The following is a 21,496-nucleotide window of genomic DNA, read 5'->3' on the forward strand; positions in this document are numbered from 1 at the left end:
AGAATCAGGCCTGTAGCTAACCGGGGTCCCATGGGGCCTGTTCCCCTGACAGTTTTGAGGCCCCCTCACCCCAGTCCCTGGGCCACCCCCTCTCTCCCTACTGCACAATTTAAATTGCAGGGCACCCAGGAGCAGCCACCAGCCTCCCTGCATGCCCCTGCCACTGGATTTAAATTAAGAAGGAAGGGGGAAGGAGAGGGCCAGCCTGTACGGCTTCCTACTGTCACCCCTGCAGCACCCTCCCCATGACCCCCCACAGCCCCCTCCCCACACAACCCCGAGGTATGGGGCTGATTAGAATTAGACTAGTTCTCCGTCATGCTAATATTTACGCCAGAGACTTATATTGATTTTAGAGGTCATTCCCACTTCCTTTGGGAATCCTGGGAACTGACACTTTATGTTATCAGATATGAATTGAATATAATTGACAGATGGCAATTTTTTTGCAGGGGGGAGCCATGGCAGTAGAAAACTAATATATAAATTCATACAATAGATATGTTCTGTGACTTTTAAGTCATCCATTTCTAACCAACCCAGATTTGGGAGTAGGCAGGCAGGAATTGGTCAAAATACAAAATCTTGTAAACAGCCTGGCTTTTGGATATCAGATAGAAGAAAGACCCAAGTTAATGTTTCCTTAAAGCATAGTACTCTGCTTCAATTGGCTGCAGTCCTAAGCATACTTAGCAGGAAAGCAGGGGTCGTTTTGTAAACAAAAAGGTGGTGGAGCTCATCCAGAGATTGTTATGCAGTTGCACCTACTATTCAATGGACAAGGTGGGAAGGAGGAGGTGGAACTGTCAGAAAGGTTCAGGAGCTGTGCTTCTGTGAGCTCCCACTGAATCCGAGGCCTGGCAGGAAGTAAAATTCCATTGAACTCAGTGGAACTTGCTTCCATGTAAAGAAGCTTAAACAAGCAAGCTAAAAACTAGAAGGAAACAAGGCAAATGGACAAAAATATGTCAGTATATGGACTGGGACCAACAAAAAGGGAAGACGCTGTTGTGAATTTTAATGTGAGTCTTTAGGGAAGGGAAGGCATCATTGTATAGCCCAATCTTGTCAGATCTCAGAAGCTAAGCAAGGTCAGTACTTAGAAGGGAAACCACTGAAGAAAATTCTGCAAAGGAAAAAAGGTAAAGGTACTTCCCTGTGCAAGCACCAGTTGTTTCTGACTCTGGGGTGACGTCCCATCATGACGTTTTCATGGCAGACCTTTTTACGGGGTAGTTTGCCATTGCCTTCCCCAGTCATCTACACTTTCCCCCCAGCAAGCTGGATATTAATTTTACTGACCTCGGAAGGATGGAAGGCTGAGGCAGAATCAGCCAGAGTCCACCTTGAGCCAGCTACCTGAATCCAGCTTCCACCGGGATCAAACTCAGGTCGTGAGCAGAGAGCTCAGACTGCAGCTTTACCACTCTGCAAACTACCTTCTCTTCTCACTTGCCTTGAAAGCCCCTTGCTGAGGTTGCCATAAGTTGGCTACAACTTTAGAGCACTTTACATTACTTTGATTTGGGTTCTAGTGGACAGCAAGAAGAGCAGAGTGAGAAGAGAACAAAATGGAACATCTGGAAAATTCTTCAAGACCTTGTCAGTGAATTTTATCTCATCTGCAGGGCCATATTATATTGGCTCGGCAAATGTTGCCACTCAAAGCACTTTCCTCCTGTTTCATCTTCATCAGTCCAAGCAGTAGCTGCACAAGTGTAAGGAGCATGTGCCTCCTTCTGTGTCATGCCACCTGGGTCCAAGCTAGGCTCCCGAGGCAGTACCTCTGCAGTCTACCTTGGATCCAAGTGGCAGTGGCACAGGAGGCACCAACAGGCACTAGTCATGCCTTGTGCCTCTGTTGATACTGCTTGTGGGTGAACTGACCTTGCCTTTTGTGAGATCTGAATGTTCACTTTATTAGGTACTGTGGTAGAAAGAAGGAACCGTCATGTACTACATTATGAACTACTCCTTTTAAAAATTCTACAATATCTGGCTTACAGCTTGCTTCTGCAGTAATTACAGCTGCTGCAGCAAAAACAAGCATATGTATTGGGGTACCTATTTGGGGACTCTTCCCTCAATCTGTTTTGATTTTGAGTGATCTTTCCTACAGGCTGTTTTGGGAGCCTTGATAGCTGTGAATCTGAAGAATTCTCTGAAGCAACTGACTGATCCTTACTACCTCTGGAAAAAAAGCAAGCTGGACTGTGTAAGTGTCTTATAGCATGCCATATATTGTAGATTTCCTTTTTCCTTTCTTTTTTTTAAACCAGAAAGGTTCTTTTATTGAAAGAGGAAAGAATGTACACTGGAAAGCAAACACACAGGCTAATAGAAATATAGAAAGGAGCAGGAATTTAGGAGAGCAAGATGTCCAGCATCTCAGGTGTGCAGTTTGGCTCCAGGAACACACACACAGAGCAATGAGGCAGACCTTGTCCAGTTATAGGGCAAAACGCTACCTCAGGGCAAACAGATATGCTTGCCCCCTCAGAACAATATTCTGATGAGATTAACTGGAAATAAAACCATGTGCTGGGAAACACTGAATAGCATTCCCACGAATGTACAAAGGACCCAGGGATACGTGTGATGTTTTGCATTTGTGTAGCTGAATGGGGTTGTCCAGTGTTGGCTGAAACTATTAATGTTCCCTGTTGCAGCTGTTAACAAAACAGGTGCTAATATTTCACTGACAATCCTTGATTGTGGGAGAAGAAGGCTACCAGGTTGTGTGAATAGCCCACTGATGAGGGTAAATAGACCAGGAAGGACATGACTAGATGTGCTGAGGTCATATCTTGCATATGAAATTCTTTATGGAATTTGTCAACAGAACTGGGTTCCTGTGAATCAGACACTTTTGTTTAAACAGATTTCCTGTCCATAGGGAGAAATATTTAAACATGTTTCTACTTGCAAATGAAAATAATCCACATTTTACAAGAATTCAGAAGCCACTTCAAGAAAAGGCAGCAAATTAAAAAGGAGTCATGTTCAATATGCTATTGCATGTTCTATTTGACAGAACTTTATTTCCTTGTGGCATATTATTACAGTTCTTTGTTGGAGTTTTGAATGGATCATGAATTGATCCTTTAAAAAAAACCCCACTATACCTAAGCACTCTCACAGCTGGTGCATGTAATACAGACTTGAACGATTTATTAGTATTGCTAAGATCTTCTAAGGTGCTAATTACCTTTATGAGCATTATTACCAACAATACTCACATTAGCCCTATCTTATATTTAGAAGTCCTGAATTCAGACAATGTTTCTACTTGCAGGAAAGGAGAAACATCCAGAAAAAGATAAAAGTTCCAGGCACTAGCTGATGTAAAGGTCACTGATATGAGGGCCATGGAAAATCTACAGATATCTTGTCATCAGATATTTTGTTTGGAAAAGATTTATGACAGTAATATTATATTTGCGTAAATTGAGCTAATTCACTACGAGTTTCTCCAGAAACTGCTTTATCAGCCAAAAGAGTAATACAAATTGTCTAGCCACAGACATGAATGAATTTCTTATAATGCTATTCAAATAGTAGGCAAAGTGGGATGATATACTGAGCAGGGTGGTATATTGTGCTCATGTCAAAAAACATACAAGCAACTGTTCTGGATCGGACCATCTACTCCAGCATCCTGTTTGGGACAGAGACTAGTGAGATAGTCCCTAGTGAGATAGACTTCTGATGGACTTCTGATAGTCCCCGGCCCAAGAGATGCTCATCTTGCCTCCACCAGGACCAGGACTTTTTCAATCCGGGCCCCAACCTGGTGGAATCAGCTCCCTTTGGAGATCCGGGTCCTACCTGGCCTATTGGCCTTTTGTAGGGCCTGCAAAATGGAGCTGTTCCACCAGGTCTTTGGATGAGGCAGCAGGCATCTATCCATCGATCAGTTGGCCTCCCCCGACTGCTCTACTGCCCTACCACTTTGCTGCTCTACTGGTGCTGCATTGTGGTACTACTTGTGCTATACCATCTGAATTATTTTGCTGTACTCGATGAATGTTGTAATTAGTTTTATTATGATTTTATTTTATATACTCCGCTCTGAGCCCCCAATGGGGAGCGGGTGGAATATAAATAAACTATTATTTTTATTAATAACAACAACAACAACAACAATAATAATAATAAAGATTTCCCTAGAAGGTCAACAAACAAGGTCTGGATGACAATGTAAAGTGATAGTATAAAATAGGGATAGGGACATGGAGATGCTAGTGTATGGTCAAGTTAAGGATGAACTCATTCACTAGCTCTTTTCTGTAGGATGTCAACTCGGGGATCAGACCTTTATTAACTTATTTTCTGATGTAATCTCTGCCATCTTTCTGGGTAGGGAATCCTCATGTGTGCTGCTCATTTTGCAGTTCTTTTACGCATCTTGCAAAAAAAAATGTGTTCTGCTTTCAGATATTCTTCTTTGCAGGGATGGAAGGTTATAACCTTGTTCCCACCGAAATAAAATTTATACCTAAAGAATGTGCAAGTGTAATTAGATTCTGCATTAGAGACCAGATTCTGCAACATAGATGTCAGCCCCTTAATGCTAGTGTCTAGAGTGAGTCACAGAACTTCAGTCAGTGTTCAACCATGTGTTCCACGTTGATCTGTGTTTGCAAAACATCATGCAAGGGTCCACAGCCTTCCCCTTCTGCAATGCAAGGAAGTGACCTACTGTGTTTATGTCTTTCCACAGATGGTCTGGGTGGTGAGCTTCCTCTCAGCCTTCTTCCTGGGCTTGCCCTTTGGACTTGCCGTGGGAGTGGGGTTTTCCATCCTAGTAGTGGTTTTCCATACCCAGTTGTAAGTATTATCTTGGAAATGATCTGCAATGGAAATGCACAAGGGTAGACATTTTCCAAATTTTAAAAAATGTTTGGGTCAAAATTTCAAAGGCATGTGTGACTGGCAGCTCCTGGAAAATGAAAGTGCCAGTCCCTGTTAGTAAATAATGATGTCATTTTAAGATAACAGCTGCCTATACTATGCCATTTCCATGAATATATTCCTCAACTGGTTTAAATCTGAAGGTATTTACATCACACATAACAACACCTGCTCCGTTTAACCTCACATCTGTTATACATAAATGTAGGGCTTTTTCTAGCAGGAGCTCCTCTGCATATTAGGCCATGCCCCCCTGATGTAGCCAATCCTCCAAGAGCTTACAGGACTCTTAGTACAGGGCTTATTGTAAGCTCCAGGAGGATTGGCTACATCAGGGGGCGTGGCCTAATATGCAGAGGAGCTCCTGCTAGAAAAAGAGCCCTGCAAATAGCATCCACTTAACCGTTGTTGACCCTCTCAGGATAAAAGATAAATGGAATGGGAGAGAAATGTTTCCATCAATGGAAGGCAATGAAGTAAAGATGAAAAGTGGGCAAGATTTGTCTCTCCTCTCCCGCATACTGTTTTTTGGGGTAAAATATAGGCCCACATCCCACCTGCTCCATGCACCAGTGGGGCAGACATATATGGCTGCCTCTTCATTGTAGAGTTTGGCCCTGATGAAATGGTTCCTGGTGTACCCATACCAAGCCCCTAACCCAGCTAGACCTAGACTTACCTGTTGTTCAACCCTCACTCTGTAGAAACAAAGAGCAGATTTGCATTCATAATTGCCTTCGTAATGAAGAACTGCATGAATTCAAGCCCTTGCTTGCATTTTGGAGCTGGAAGAATGGTGTAGAATTGGGCAGGATGCCAGAAGCCATCCTCTACCTGCTGAAGCCAGGCTAGACAAAGCAAAGAGAAAACAACAGCAAAGCAGGGGAGCCAAGGCTTTGCTTTCTTCTTGCTAGCACTGCTCATGTTGATAAGCATATATGGTCTGTATCTGCCTCATTCATTCGCTCATCAGTGTAGGCTACACCAGTACAAGAAAAGCAAAAGTCTAGGTCTCCTGCTGAAACTTCTTTCTCCCCCCCCCCACCCCACACCTCAGTTGTTACCCAGCTTGGACAAACAGCTGTTAAAGTCACTCCGGAGGTTCTGTGAGGAACCCCCCAGCCCTTGCTGTCCAAATACAGTCCATAGAGAGCTGCAGTCCACATATTCCCTCATTATGAGGGTTTTGTATGAATGAGCTGCTGTTCCCTATGCTAGGAACCCTGAGAAACTAACTGCGCAGCAACACCCTTGAGCTCAGATTCCCATGTTCACTTTTGAAGTAGTCATCATGAGATGACGTTACTTTTTCAGCTGCACATGTTGAGTTATCCTGGTGAATGTACCCATTTTGTGACAGTTGTTATCTATCATGAGGTAAAAAGTTTGACAACTGACAGGCGTTTTGATATTCTATCAGTTCTCACCACATGGGGGTGTACTCCCAACAAAATTCAATGTGAAAATTTGTTACCTACAATATTTGCAAGACAAAGGATTTTCAGTGCCTATGAATAGTGTTTAGGTAGAAATAAATGAATGATATCTAGTGATAACAAAGGACAATTGATTGGACAGGGTTTTTTTTAATGTAGTGGACACTGTCAAGGAGACAAACTCTCCCCTTCTTCCCTTAGCAATCCAGCCAAGAACATGCTGATTGTATCTTGAACAGCAAGTTATCTGTCCTTCTCTTTTTCTGGTTGACCTGCACCATTGGATTTTAAGTAACATGAAAGTTATTTCAGGCAAACAGCTTTTTTTCAGTAGTCATATTTTGACATTTTCTTCCATTTTTCTCTTTAGTCGCAATGGCTGTATCCTTGGCCCAGTAGCTGCTTCTGATATATACAAAAACCCAAAAGTCTACAATAAGGTAAATGTGGCAGCAAAATTCACCTTACCCCCAATTTGGTCATCAACCAGCCAATATAAAAGCCGGGCATTCATTTTATCACTTGAGTCAATGACTCTAGGCATCTTATTTGTGGAGTCATTTTTTATTTGCTGAATTTATGGCCAAAGTTCAGTGGAGGTTTCAAATACAATGCCAACATTACGTTTTTATTTTTAAATGTTTCCCAGTCTCAGAATTGTGAACAATCCTGGGTTATTAAAAGTCAGGGAGTCCTATGCTGAACTAGGTAAATGCTGCATAAAAAAAGCTGGAAGGATGGTTAAGCAAGACTTCCACAGCTTAAATACCAGGACTTCAGTGCCTGGGTTCAGCCCTTTTTAGTTGTTACATTTTTGGTGCTCAAACTGAATATAAAGGGATATTGTGCTACCTGTCCTTCCCATATGTGCAGTTACCTTTTTGCACATATCTTCTAGTTTAGCAATGTGGAAACATATATTCACAAAAAATCTTAAGTTTCCAAACATACATACCAAAAGCTGGAAAATATCTTTTGTCCTGTTTACATGAAAGAGCGACCATGCTTATTAGAAGAATTACAGTTAGTCCACTCTCCTCTTATGTTTGGTTTGAGTGTCAAGATGGGAATGAATGAAAGGGCCGAGAGCTTTCTATTCCTCCTCAATGGTTAGGAGACACATAGCAAATTATGCCAAGTTTGGAAATAAGTACTGTGATGATAAACAAAGTTTATAGTAACCATTTAAAAACCTTCATATATTTTAATGCTCCACATTTTAAATTTTACATACTTTGTTATAAAAAAGTCCAATTTAAATATCCATTCATATATTTCATATTGTAAGTTTTGCATACTTCATGCTGTAATAAAGGTCCAATACTGACATTCCCATATTGCAAAAAAAAAGTCTATGAGTACCCGGATATAGGCCCATTTCATCAATAGACTTCCTCAGGAGTAATGCCTTTCTATGGTTTTTCTTGGTGTAATAGCCACTAATACTGACCAAATGTTCATGATTCTTCTTACCACATCTTTTCTCTCAATCACTCCAAGACACTTAAGTGTGTATATTTTTCATATAGGAGCTAGAGCCAGTTCAAACTGATTCATTTAACCAGATGCTCAAGCGTTCTGGAGTTTGTTGGCCTATAGCCCTCTATGAATATATTCAGCAAGCTGTTCTTTAGATGGCCATTTGCTCTTATTTTCTTTATAATTAATTTTAATGTTGAGCAAGCCCTTCTTTTTACAGCAGTTTTAGCTCAAAACACTTAAGTGTATGTTTTTAAACAGGCTACTACTGTGCCTATCCTGAATTCAAAACCTCTTACTGGCTACTTTTACTTTGTTTATCATCACAGTAGTTGTTTAACTTCACAGTAGTTGTTTAACTTCCATTGCCTGTCCCATTAACTGTGATCCCTTTTCTTTGTTACTAGTTTGGAAATAAGGCACATTTGCTTAACTTGCATATAGAGATAATGAAGCATTCAAGTCTTCCTTCCTATTCCTCAGCAGAGTGTCTCCCCAATTTGCTTTATTTTTTTTTTTTGCAGGACCTCTTCTTCCAATTCTACCCCCCCCCCTCATGCATATTGACAGTATCACCTTGTGGAGCACCTGAACCTTGTCAATCTCTCCCCTGCAGGTCCATGAAATAGAAGGGATTAAAATTGTCACTTACTGTTCCCCGCTGTACTTTGCTAATTCAGAGATATTCAGGGAAAAAGTAATAGCCAAGGTAAGAAATCATCCCAATGCTCAGATGATAAAATCCTTGCAGTATTTCAGAAGCATATGATGTCATGACCAGTGTTCCCTCTAAGCTGAGTTAGGTGAGCTAGCTGAGCTCACAGATTTTTAGCCTCCAGCTCACACATTTTTATCTTAACTCAAGAAGGATGACCCCAGAGCACACTAATTTATGCAGTAGCTCACAACTTTAATCTCAGTAGCTCACAACCTTAATGCCAGTAGCTCACAAAGTAGAATTTTTGCTCACAAGACTATGCAGCTTAGAGGGAACATTGGTCATGACACACTAGCTTCTCAGTCAAAACACATCCATTTGGGTTTTTTTTATTGCATAGCAGCAGATATATTCTAAATTTAAAAAAATTATGTGTGGTTCTCTCGTTTACTAGTAAATGGTGGGCAAAACCAAACAAAATTGTTCTTCTGCCATTTTCTTCATGTAAGTTTATGCTGTGGCCAAGGAAGAGTCCTATGGAGAAGAACTGGGGGTGGGGACAGACTAGCAGGGGGAGCTACACATTAATGGATATTGTATAGTTGTCATGAGGGCTGGTGTGGCATAATGCTCAGAATGTTGGACAAGGACCTGGGATGGCTGGGTTCAAATGCCTCAGTGTTCAACTATGGAAGCCTGCAGTGCAAGGTGACCTTTGGCCCAGCAAAATCTCTCAGCCTCACCTACTATCACAAGGTTATTCCTGTTGCTGTGAGAATTAGTTGGAGGAGTGGACAATGATGTGAAAAACCACTCTGAGTCCCCAGTCAGGGAAAAAAGTGGGATATAAATAGAAAATTTAAATTTAAAAATAATGATTAAAATAACTTGATATTCAACAGCCTAAAGAACCTGTGTGGCATAGAAAAGGTACCTGTTTCCCCATGCCACCCAAATCCTTAAACTAAGTTGCAGGAAAGAAGCAGCCATCTGGCTACCCATTACCTGCAGGCTGTGCTAAAACATTTTCTCTTGGACTTCAGATCAAAGTCAGTTTTCTAACCAGCTGATCATTTGGGTTCCCCTTTCTGCACCTTTCCCAGCTCTTAGATTTGGATTAATGCAGAAGGCAACTCTTCCCTCTCTCTTTACCTTCATTACATGTGTGCTTTTTTGACAGTATAATCCTACACAGAGTTACTTCCCTCTGAGTCCACCGACTTCAGTGGACTTATTCATTAAAATATTTATACCCCACATTTGCTCATGGCTAAAGGCAGCTTGCAATCATAGTTTTAAAATATTTCCAGTTAAAAGCAGAATAAAATAAATCTCATCTCCCCCTTAAAATATTACTGCCATTCAAACCTGCTCAAAAGCCCTAGGAAACAGGCAGGCATTGCAGCACCTCCTGAAGATCTGGGGCAGGGGTGGGGGCTCACCTCTTCAGGGAGCCCATTCCACAGAGTAGGAGCCAAAATAGCAGAGGCCTGGACTCTGGTCAATCCCAGACTGGTCACTCTAAGAGATGGGATACCCGATGATGGCAGCCAGAAGATCTAGTTGGTGCATGGGACCAAATGGAAGGAGGTAGTCCTTAAAAGGGTATAACTGCTTATGATAACACTATTAAAACTGACAAAAGCACCTTTCTACTGACATGTCTGTGTGTTGTTAATTTGGGTTACCCTGGATGTTAATATGCTTGTTGGGATGATTTAGGCGTCATTGAGAACTGTGAAGTCTCCATGGTTAATTTCACATTTTCTAGGTGCCCTGAAGACAACCCCAAGAATGTGGGGTTCCTTCCCCAAAATTTCCCCTTCTCTACCCTTAAAAGTTGCAGAATACCTGATTAAGTACCAGATTCACGGCCAGACATCTATAAACTGAGCCAGGATGAACAAACCAGCTCATTATCTTCTTCTTTATTTAGACAGGTGTAGATCCTATAAAAGTCTTCTTGGCCAGGAAGAAATATGTGAAGAATCAGGAAAAAGTTGCCATGGCAGCAACAGTGGCAGTACAAAAAACAAGCAAGCTAAAATCCATCTTCAGGGAAAACAAGGTAATTCAGCCTCTTTCCTAGTTGTGAAAGATTTTGTGTCCAAATAACATATTAGAACAGCCTTGTGGCATGTGAAACACCAGTTATCCTTGGGAGCCAGACAGCCACAGTTCCCAAAGGCTGCTGAAACAGATCTGACCGGTTGGAGTTGGACCAGAACTGCCAACCCTACACTCCTCTCCTCCTTGTGACCATGGCACACCCAGCCAAGTGCTTTTGCAACTGCAGAGGCCAATGGCAGCATCCACCCAGTTAGACCAGAAATATTTTTCTTACGTGTTATATTATTATAGGGCCAAGTATACCACTGGAATAATTGCGGGGTGGGGGGGGATGCCAAGCTGAGCTTTTCCCTCCTTCCTTCCAGTGGCTGGCTATGGGAGAGGGTTCAGTGGATGTTCCACATGCAGCTACCTCACAGTTCCTCCTTTAAACCAGAGAAAAATAAGCTTATATTTTCTTTGGAATAAAGGGAAGTGGTCTGAGTACTTTCCTTTACTGCACGGACTTTCTGATGCCCATGGTGGGGCAGTCCTTATGTGGAAACTGCTTAAAATGTCTAGGGACAATGCATCTCCTTCCTGGGTCTTGTAGTTTCCTCTTGTACGCATTTTTTAAAGTGATTAACTTTCAAGACAAGTGCTCCATCCAGAACTGCTAGGCTCCAACTTCCCATCTCACCTTTCCAGTTGGTCATGACACCTGAGCCTCAGACACCTTAACAAATGGAGGTTAGGTCCTTTTCCAGTAACTGGAATTCGGAAATGGAACTAAATTGTGTAAGGAATTACAGTTACTTGGGGGGTGGGAGTTGGCTTCAGTTTCTTAAGGTACCTGCATTCAGACATAATGGCAATCTTTAGTGGAAGACTTTGTATTCACTTCTGGAACACAGCATGATAGGAAGAGGAAGGGGGAGAGAACATGTGAGCCTGACATTTATCTAGTCTGGATGTATCATGAGCAAATTGAGATGTGTTTACGACGTCTGTGTTGAGCCAAGAAAGAAAGAAGTTTATACAGAAAGCCAACCACAGCAGTAAAGAAATGCTGAATGCCATCAGCCTGATGACTGGGCGCATAGAATGAAATAACCATAACAAGGTGATATGGAATCTATTAACCGTGGCAAATATATTTACAGCAACTAAAAGGTGTGGACATAAACTTCTGATAACAAAATAATTAATTGCCAAAATTTAAAAGCCCTTAGAAATGACTCAAAGACTTTGGTCCTTTTTATTGCATTTATTATTTGAAGATATAACTGAGATTTGATTTCCTATGATGTGTTCTGTAATGTGAAATAAGATTACTGTATTTATCTTGTTATAATTTTTCAAAAAAAAGTAGAAAAATGGTCCCCTCCTCCCATACCTTTCTGTATGATAGGGCAGTTCTGTGTTAAACACTGTCATATCTGCTTGTTTTTTAAAAAAGCCAATGCCTATTTTGCTGACTTCAGCTTAAAGCAAACAGCCAGGGTCACCTTGGAAGCTAGAGAACGTTTCTTCAGCAGCAGCAGCATTTCAGGAAAAACATTAGGTGCCAGTGCTGCACAGAACACATGCTTCAGACACTTGCAGTGCTGGGACATAAGTAACAAGGTTTTTCAGATTCCACCATCTAAATGATGGAGGAAAGTTGCTCTCCATTATGGTGGCCATTATGGTGCTAAAAAGTATCATGCAGACTTTGTTTAGGGTAGCCATGGTGATTCTCACCTAAGTTAACATCTGGCAAAGAGGAAGTTGAAAAAAGTCTGTAACTGGCTGCAAAGAACAAAGAATAACAGTTCTGCTCCAATGCAGGGTCTTTAACAGATTAATCCATACTATGTGTCTTAAGTAAACAAATGGGAACACAGTTCTGTGTCTTGAAAAAAAACCCCTGGTTAATCCATGACCTGTTTCTTCCTTTATACAGACAATATCACTGCAAGAGCTCCAGAAGGACTTTGAAAGCACTGCTCCAACAGATACTAACAACAACCAGACAGCCGCCAATGGCACCAATATTTCCTACGTAGCATTCAATCCTTCTGTGAACACTGCAAGGCAGGCCAGTGCTTCCTCTGCTCAGGGAAGCATGGCTAGTCATCGAAGCAGCACCTGTAGCAATATCCCAGCCTCTAATGCTGATTCCATGACTACAGCACCCCCATTTGTCAACTTCCACACCATTATCTTGGACATGAGTGGAGTTTGCTTTGTAGATCTGATGGGTACAAAAGCTCTGGGAAAGGTGAGTTTGTATCCTGTCTCCAGTTTATTTTGGTGATCTTGTATTATTAATTAAAGCTATATTTAAAAGTTTCCATTGAACTCAACTAGATAAATGTAAACAGGACTGTGTGTGGGGGGGTTAAGTCTTCTTGTAGCTGTAGTAGGTTGACTTTAGTCACTTGCAAGGGCACAACTGGCAGCTGAGCAATCAGTTAGACGTTATATCTGTAGGACACAAGTCATTATGACATAGCAATGGCCAGGATCAGAGTAACTAAGTTAGTGGTCTCTTCCAGAGCAGGAAAATCCAAATGTACCCACATACACAGCAGCCATCCTGGCTTTTCTGCAACTTTTTCAAAACTTTGGGGCAAAGCAGATTTGAGGAAGATCAGAGAAAAACTAGGGAAACCCCTAGATGTGCACAAATGCACCACAATGCTGTGGGGAAGGGAAAAAGCCTGCTGAGCAGCAGGGAGGAGGCTGCTCCCATCCACTTAGCCACTTTTGACGCTTTTGCAGGGAGCAGAAAGTGGGGGGGTTAAAAGGATTTGGGGTTCCTTTAGACCCCTGCTTTCTGTTCTATCCATGAACCATCATGAACTGCTTTAAAAGTTCATAGACATTCATGACAGCAGACCAATCATGAACTTTGGTTTGTGAACCACTAAAAGAGCAAAATTTGTGGCACATTTTGCTTCAGGCTCAGTTCATGTCCATCCCTACTGTTGTCATACTTCTTTTTCTACCTGGCTTATTTGCCCTAGATTTAGTGCTGTTGGGAAATGGGTTTCCTTCTGGGGTTTTCCTAGCTTTTATCTGATCTTTCCCAAACTTGCTTTATTGCAGTACAGCATGTATGGCTGCAATGTTGGGTTGGTGGGTGTATCAGCAGCCACAGCAGCAACAGAGAAACCACACAAACCTCTCCTTGTGTGGGAAACACCATGGAGTCAAGTGGAAATGGATAGTAATCATACTAATTACGATACAGTAGGAGGTCAGCAGATACCAAGAGTAGAGATCAAGAAGTATGAGGCAAGAGTGAAGTAGCACATATGGCAGTCTTTTTCACATGTTACATTTTGGTTCTCCTACTTCATGTACTGGAAGAGTGCACTCCCACAAATCTTTGTAATACACATGCTTGCCATTTTGTGTGAACAGAGCAATACAGGCATTTTCAAGCTTTGGTGTGCACAAACATGAACTTACAGCAAACTGTGGTTTCTAATTGCACATACTGAAGCATTCCCCTATTCACATAAAATGAATGAATTGAGAGGACCATTCCCAGTACAAGAGGTAAGACGACTTAAAATATAACCTTTGAAAAGGAGCCTGACAAAGACAATATAGATACAGAGTACAGCATACAAAGCTGCCATGTAAAAAGTTATACCATTGGTTGACCTACTTCTTATTGTCCAGTCTAAATGACCATGTCTCTTTAGGGTCTCAGGCAAAAGTGTCATTTCAATTATTTTAGCTGGAGATGCCAGAGTCTGAATCTTGGATGTCCTACATACAAAATATATGCTCTTAACTACTGAGCTATGCCCCTCCATCCTGCTTATGTAATTATGACAAGAATATACATTGATCATGGACAAATATAACTAATTCTTGATACACTCCTGTAATACCACTTGAGATGTTTTAACCATATAATTTTGGAAACAGTTTTTCTGCAGTTTCTGGAATTTGCAGTGCATCCTAAACTAATGTTCTCTCGAGTGCTGTAAAAACTAATTAGCATGTGGAGAATAATATTCTTTTCCCCCTCCCATTTTTTGTCTCCTTTTATAGCTCTGCACCAACTATCAAAGGATTGGGATTAAAGTTTTCCTGGCAAATGTGCCTGGTAAGAATATTGCCCCATGTGCCATGCTTAACCTACCTTTGATTTTTGCAGCCTCCAAGAAGTGTAGGATCACTGGAAAGGAAAGACAGATTTGGATGTAATCTAGCACAGTGAAAGTGCTTTTAGAGCAGCCCTTGCTGTTTTGAAAATGTTTCTCTAAGTTTGTTTTGAAATGCGTTTCTCTAAGTTTGATTAATCTAAGTTCTCTAAATTTGTATAAATCGATGGTGCGGTCTCATTTGGAGTACTGTGTGCAGTTCTGGTCGCCGCACCTCAAAAAGGATATTATAGCATTGGAGAAAGTCCAGAAAAGGGCAACTAGAATGATTAAAGGGCTGGAACACTTTCCCTATGAAGAAAGGTTGAAACGCTTGGGACTCTTTAGCTTGGAGAAACGTCGACTGCGGGGTGACATGATAGAGGCTTACAAGATTATTCATGGGATGGAGAAAGTAGAGAAAGAAGTACTTTTCTCCCTTTCTCACAATACAAGAACTCGTGGGCATTCATGAAATTGCTGAGCAGCTGAGCAGACAGGTTAAAACGGATAAAAGGAAGTACTTCTTCACCCAAAGGGTGATTAACATGTGGAATTCACTGCCACAGGAGGTGGTGGCGGCCACAAGTATAGCCACCTTCAAGAGGGGTTTAGATAAAAATATGGAGCACAGGTCCATCAGCGGCTATTAGCCACACTGTGTGTGTATATATAAAATTTTTTGCCACTGTGTGACACAGAGTGTTGGACTGGATGGGCCATTGGCCTGATCCAACATGGCTTCTCTTATGTTCTTATTACATGCTCTTCTGGGTGGGAGAGACTAGCCATGCAGCTGCTGGAGTGACCTTGGGTCAGTCATAACTCTCTGAGCTGTTCTGCTGAAGAGTGGTTCTTGAAAGAGCTCTCTCAGCCCCACCTACCTCACAGGGTGTCTGTTGTGGGGAGAGGAAGGGAAAGGAGATTGTAAGCCAATGAAGGGCGGGGTATAAATCCAATCTCCTCCTCTTCCTCCTTTGGGGTGGGATGACATCTATCTAGGGCTGCCAAGTCCAATTCAAGAAATATCTGGGGACTTTGGGAATGGAACCAGGAGACATTGGGGGTGGAGCCAGAAGCAAGGTTGTGACAAGCATAATTGAACTCCAAAGGGACAGCACACCTTTTAAATGTCTTCTCTCCATTGGAAATAATGGATAAGGGCACCTACTTTTGAGGCTCATAAAATTGGATCCGCTGGTCCAAAATTTTTGAAACTTAGGGGGTATTTTGAGGAGAGGCATCGGATGCTATGCTGCAAATTTGGTGCCTCTACCTCAAAAAACAGCCCCCTCTAGAGCCCCAGATACCTGTGGATCAATTCTCCATTTATACCCTATGGGAATTGGTCTCCATAGGGAATAATGTAGTTCCCAGCAGACATCCCCCCCCCCCACTTTCTGATGACCTTGAAGTGGGGGGAGGGCCTCCAAACCGGGGGATCCCCTGCCCCTACCTGCAGATTAGGGAAAAATACAAAACCACTGAAATAACAGCTCTGAAGATTGCTCGGTTCCTTTCATTAATTCATAGGTGAGGTAGCTTAAGTTAGAAAATGGCAACAAGATTTGCTTGATGGAAGCCCCCGTTGATTTTATATCTCATCTGAAATTACAGTGCAATTTTCCATGACCATGGGTCCCCAATATGGTGCCCTTGGGAAGCCATGGTGCCCACCAACACTTTTCCTGGTACTGGCCAAGTGTCTTTAAAAAGGAGGGCAAGTGAAATCACCTCCCATGGTGGCCATTTTGTGGATGCTCCCACCACCTTGTGTCAGAATTCCAAAGGTGCCCACAGGCTTAAAAGGGTTGGGGACCCATTTTAGAAGACTATGCAAGGAAAGCTGTAGCAGTATGTTTTCCATATCTGGAAGCAGACGTGGGATTGTTGCTTCTGTGTGCCAATGAATTTCCCCATGCATGCATTGCCTTTCTCCAGCAAGTATAACTCCATTTCAGAGTAAAATCTTGAGTTCCTTCAACTTGGAATAAAAGTAAACAACCAAGCTTCATCTACACTGTTGATAACTGACATCCCTAGTTTGCATTCTAATGCTTCTTTGCTCACAGGGCAAGTGAGAGTCTTTACTATGGTTGATGGCAGATTAAATAAATCTTAAGACTATTAACCGTATGTGTTTTAGTAAATTCATTGATCAATTAAATTTTAACTTGAGTAAAAGCAATTCTTTCTAAATAAAAATAAAAAGTGTGCATCCATTCTTTTTAGATGAGGCACACGTGCTTGATTTTAGAGGCGGCATTCCCCACTATATGCAATGAAGGCTGATTAGCTTTATATGCATTGCAAAAATCAACACAAATACTTCCATTCCTACTTTATAATATGGGATAAATTTACAAGTGCACTTACATACGGTATAGTTTGGGCACCAGAAAAGACAGGTTGCTTACCTGTAACTGTAGATCTTCGAGTGGTCATCTGTGCATTCACACTCATGGGATAAAGCGCCCGCCCCGATCGCCGAATCAGTACCTAAAAAGCCTGGGATTTTTTCGCGCTCGACACCAGTGGGCATGCACAGGCGTCCAGTACGCATGCTCACCGGAGCCAGCGTGAGGATCCCACCAGTTCCTTCCTGACCGCTGGAAGCCCCTAACGTAGGGAGACCATCGGCAGTGGGGAAGGAGGGCGGGTAGTGTGAATGCACAGATGACCACTTGAAGATCTACAGTTACAGGTAAGCAACCTGTCTATCTTCGTGGTCTCTGTGCTTCACACTCATGGGAGATTAGCAAGCCAGACATACCTGGAGGCGGGAAGACGGTCAACCAGAAGAGACAGCTTGCAGAACCACAGCTCCCAGACGCGTCCTCTGCTGGGCATGCACATCCAAAGCGTAACGCTTCATGAAAGCATGAGGAGAGGACCAAGTGGCAGCCATGCACACATCCGTCAAGGAAACACCCCTCAGGAACGCCACCGATGTCCCCATCGCTGTAGTAGAGTGTCCACGAATGGGTCCAGGCAACGGCTTCTTCGTCAGCAAGCAGCACAGTTTAATAGTCTCAGTAAGCCACTTTGAAAGCCGCTGATTTGAAATTTTTGAACCCAATCTAGGAGCAGCATAGGAAACAAAAAGATGCTGGGCCTGATGAAAACTCTTAGAACAACTTAAGTAAAAAAGTAATGCACACTTAACATCCAAAGCATGCCACCGACGTTCCTCGTCCGAGGAAGGCGTGGGATAAAATGTAGGTAGCCAAACGTCCAACTTAAGGTGAAACTGGGAAACCACCTTAGGGAGAAACGAAACATCAGGAGCCAACGACACTCCAGACTCATGAAAAACTAAGTATGGGTGGTCACAACGCATAGCTATGCGTTACCAGAACCGGTTCTATGGCTTGTTTCTGCAAGAGGTTGCTGACTTCCTGTAGCAGAGGTGGGGAAGGAGGTGTGGTAACAATCACTGACTGAGCTCCCCTACACGGCGTGCTGACTGAGTCGGAACCTGAACAAAGTCTATCTTGTAGCCTTCTGCTATGATGGAGAGAACCCATCTGTCTGTGGAGATGGACTCCCAGGCCGGTAGATGGTGATGGAGGCGGATGTGAGAAGAAAGAGGGACGGTGATGTGTGCGGCAGAAAAGTCAAAGGCCCTGCTTCTGCGGGCGGGGGCCCTTAGATTTGCTGGTGTTCGCAGAAGCTGAAGCAAGGAGATCTACTCTCCGGCTGTGAAGAGCGAGGTCTCCAGGATTGGTCAGGGGAAAATTTCTGATAAGGCCTCTTGGGCCAAGATTTGTGCCACTGCTTAGGCTTGCCAGCCCTAGTAGACGCTGGGACACCAAGGTTCCTTGAGGTCTTTATACTTTTGTCCATTCTTGAAGGACACTATAAGTGGTGGAACTAAAAAGACTTTCACCCTCGAAGGGAAGCTCTTCAGCATAGGCCCTGGTGTCAGGCTGAAGAGCTGTAAATTGTAGCCAAGAGTGACGGCGCAGGGAGACGGCAGAAGTGAGGGCCTTGGCAGAGACATTCACCATGTGCTTTGATGCAGCCAGCTGTTGTTTGGCCACGGCAAATCCCTCTCTTTGCAGCTTCTTCAGCAAAGCCCGCTTCTCCTCACTCAGGGATGACATCAACGGTGTGAGCTGCTCCCAAATCGAGTACTAGTAGCGAGCCATACACGCAGCGTAGTTTGAGATTTTTACTCCCAGAGCTCCCGCTGAGTAGAATCGTCTGCCAGCATTGTTGATTCTCTTACCCTCTTTATCAGGAGGGGAAGAATGGGTCTTACATGCCTTTGAAGATGAAGAAACCACCACCAAATTAGGTTTGGGGTGGGAAAACAAAAACTCAGCACCAGCCTCCTGAACACGGTACATGTGGTCCAGGCAACATGTCGACATTGGTGTGGATGCCGGCTTTGCCCAGGGCTCCTTCACTGCCTGCAGAATAACTTTAGTCACTGGAAGGGCCACAGCCGTCAATGTATCCCTCTGCATTATGTTGAATACGGTATCATCAACGACTGGCTGTGGTTGGACTACTGGGAGGGAGAGAGACTGTGCCATCCACTTCACCAGGTCCCCATAAGACTTGAGAACTTCTGAGGGGGGTATGGGAAGGTCCTCAGCAATATGTGAATCTGGAGAAGGTTCCGCTGTTCCATCCGGATCATTGGTACCAACCTCGGAGTCCAATGTCGAAGACTCCCTTCTCACAGAGTGTTCGGATAGCATCGGGGTCGAAGCACGTTCAGGCAACCAGAGTGATACCGACGGATGAGCTTGCAGGTCCACAGACCGCTCCCTGTGTCTCTCAGGAGGAATCGACACTTATGCCAAAGGTGCACGACGAGTGGCGGAGTGATGCAAAACCCTCGAGAAGTGCGAGGCTTCCAATCGCTGGTCCCATTCCAGCAACTCACGGGGAGGGTACCATGGGTATGGCGATGGATACGGGTAAGGCCCATAAGAGCAAGGCCACTGACGTTGGTCCCACATTGGAGGTGGTGGGAACTGTCGCATCACAGCACTCGACTCGAGCTCTCTCAGTCCTGTAGTAGTAGTAGGCAGAAGTGGTGCTAAAGGTTCGATCAGCGCCGAAGCCTTGACTTCCGATATCGAACCACTGTCACTCCGATGACGCGACCCCGACCTGGACGAATGGGTCCGTTGCGTTAGATCTATTTCCTGCTCTGATCCCGAAAGATGGAACGGCTGCGAGCCGTGGCTTCTCGATACCAAAGGACTTCGGGGACTGGAAGAAGCCAGAATCTTCTGAGGTGGAGCGACTTGCGCTGACACTGACTCCATCAAAGCATCCTGAGAAGGAGAAGGGGAGCGGGAAAGCCTGTTTTTTTTCCGCTTCTCCTTCGATTTAAGCTCCTTTGGCAGGGACAATCAAGTCCCCGAATCGTCCCGGCGTTTCTTGGTTGGTGTGGGCGCAACTAACCCTTCAGAGGGTCGTTTTGTGGGTTGACCCCGCTCCGTTGGCATATCCGTCTGCACTGGCGACGATGGATCAACCAATGTCGAAGCCTGAGCCTGGGTAGCATCCCCCATCAATACCGATGGGCCCGTTGCCATTTTTGGCGGACAAAGAGCTGACTCGACTAAAGCCACTGATAACCTTGCTGCCCAGTTTTTTCGGGTTTGTTTCAAAAATCTCGAACAATGCGGGCCCGAGTCCACATGGTGGCCCTCGCCCAAGCACAACAAGCAAAGGGAGTGACAATTGGTCAATTATCAATGGAGGCCCAGATAGCAGCCGCTGCCAAGTCAGCCTTTTTTCATCTGAGGCGGGCAAGGCAGTTGGCCCCCTTCCTGGAGTGTCGGGACCTGGCAACAGTGATCCACGCAACGGTCACCTCGAGACTGGATTACTGTAATGCCCTCTACATGGGGCTGCCTTTGTGCCGAACCCGGAAGCTGCAGCTAGTGCAGAACGCGGCTGCCAGACTGTTGCTGGGGCTCTCAAAGCGGGAGCACATACAGCCGGGGCTGCGTGAACTGCACTGGCTGCCAGTTGTATACCGGATTCGCTACAAAGTGCTGGTTATTACCTTTAAAGCCCTATATGGCCGAGGACCTGCCTACCTTAGGGACCGCCTCTCCCCGTATGAACCCCAGAGAGCACTGAGGTCAGCAGGGAAGAACCTGCTGACTATCCCTGGCCCAAAGGAGGTAAGACTCCAGAATACCCGTACTCGGGCCTTCTCAGTTTTGGCCCCACAGCTGTGGAATCAACTCCCAGAGGAAATGCGGGCCCTGCGGGACATTGAACAATTCCGCAGGGCCTGCAAAACCATCCTGTTCCAAATGGCCTTCACCAGCTGATACTACTAAATTGCCAAGTAAACTTGCCGATGAATAGCACTAAATGTATTAATGTTTTTAGAATTTTATGGATTTTAATTTGTCTTCAAATGTTATTTATTATATAATGTATGTATTGAATTTTATGCTGTTAGCCGCCCTGAGCCGCTTGGTCGGGGAGGGCGGGATACAAATAAAATGTGATTGACTGACTGACCGTCAGGGGGTGCGATCTTGCTGCCACACTTCAAACAACGATTGAAGAACCCCCAATGCCTTTCCATAGGACCGGAACCCACGAGGGAAGGGGGGGGGAAAAGCCCCGAGGGGCAAAACCCAACACAAAGGGTTTTTTTTAAAAAAACAACTACTAACTATTTTAACTGGGAAAAACAAAAAACGGGCAAACAGAGAAAAATCCAAAGGATTACTAGGCACCGACCGGAGCAATCAAAGGAAGATCCTTTCAACGCGGCAGTCAAGAAGGAACTGGCGGGATCCTCGCGCTGGCTCTGGTGAGCATGCGTA

General features: G+C 43.9%; 1 protein-coding gene across 1 annotated transcript in view; it reads left to right on the forward strand.

Moving 5' to 3' along the window:
* Positions 1–21,496, forward strand: part of SLC26A9 (solute carrier family 26 member 9) — a 94,595-nt gene that overhangs the window by 58,167 nt on the left and 14,932 nt on the right. The window contains exons 12-18 of the mRNA XM_060231302.1: positions 2,120–2,215; positions 4,724–4,830; positions 6,721–6,790; positions 8,446–8,538; positions 10,424–10,555; positions 12,482–12,799; positions 14,590–14,644. Of these exons, the coding sequence (XP_060087285.1) occupies positions 2,120–2,215; positions 4,724–4,830; positions 6,721–6,790; positions 8,446–8,538; positions 10,424–10,555; positions 12,482–12,799; positions 14,590–14,644 (871 nt within the window). The remainder of the gene's footprint in view (positions 1–2,119; positions 2,216–4,723; positions 4,831–6,720; positions 6,791–8,445; positions 8,539–10,423; positions 10,556–12,481; positions 12,800–14,589; positions 14,645–21,496) is intronic.

The sequence above is a fragment of the Heteronotia binoei genome, chromosome 2 (assembly GCF_032191835.1).
Source record: "Heteronotia binoei isolate CCM8104 ecotype False Entrance Well chromosome 2, APGP_CSIRO_Hbin_v1, whole genome shotgun sequence".
In the NCBI taxonomy this organism is placed as follows: domain Eukaryota; kingdom Metazoa; phylum Chordata; class Lepidosauria; order Squamata; family Gekkonidae; genus Heteronotia; species Heteronotia binoei.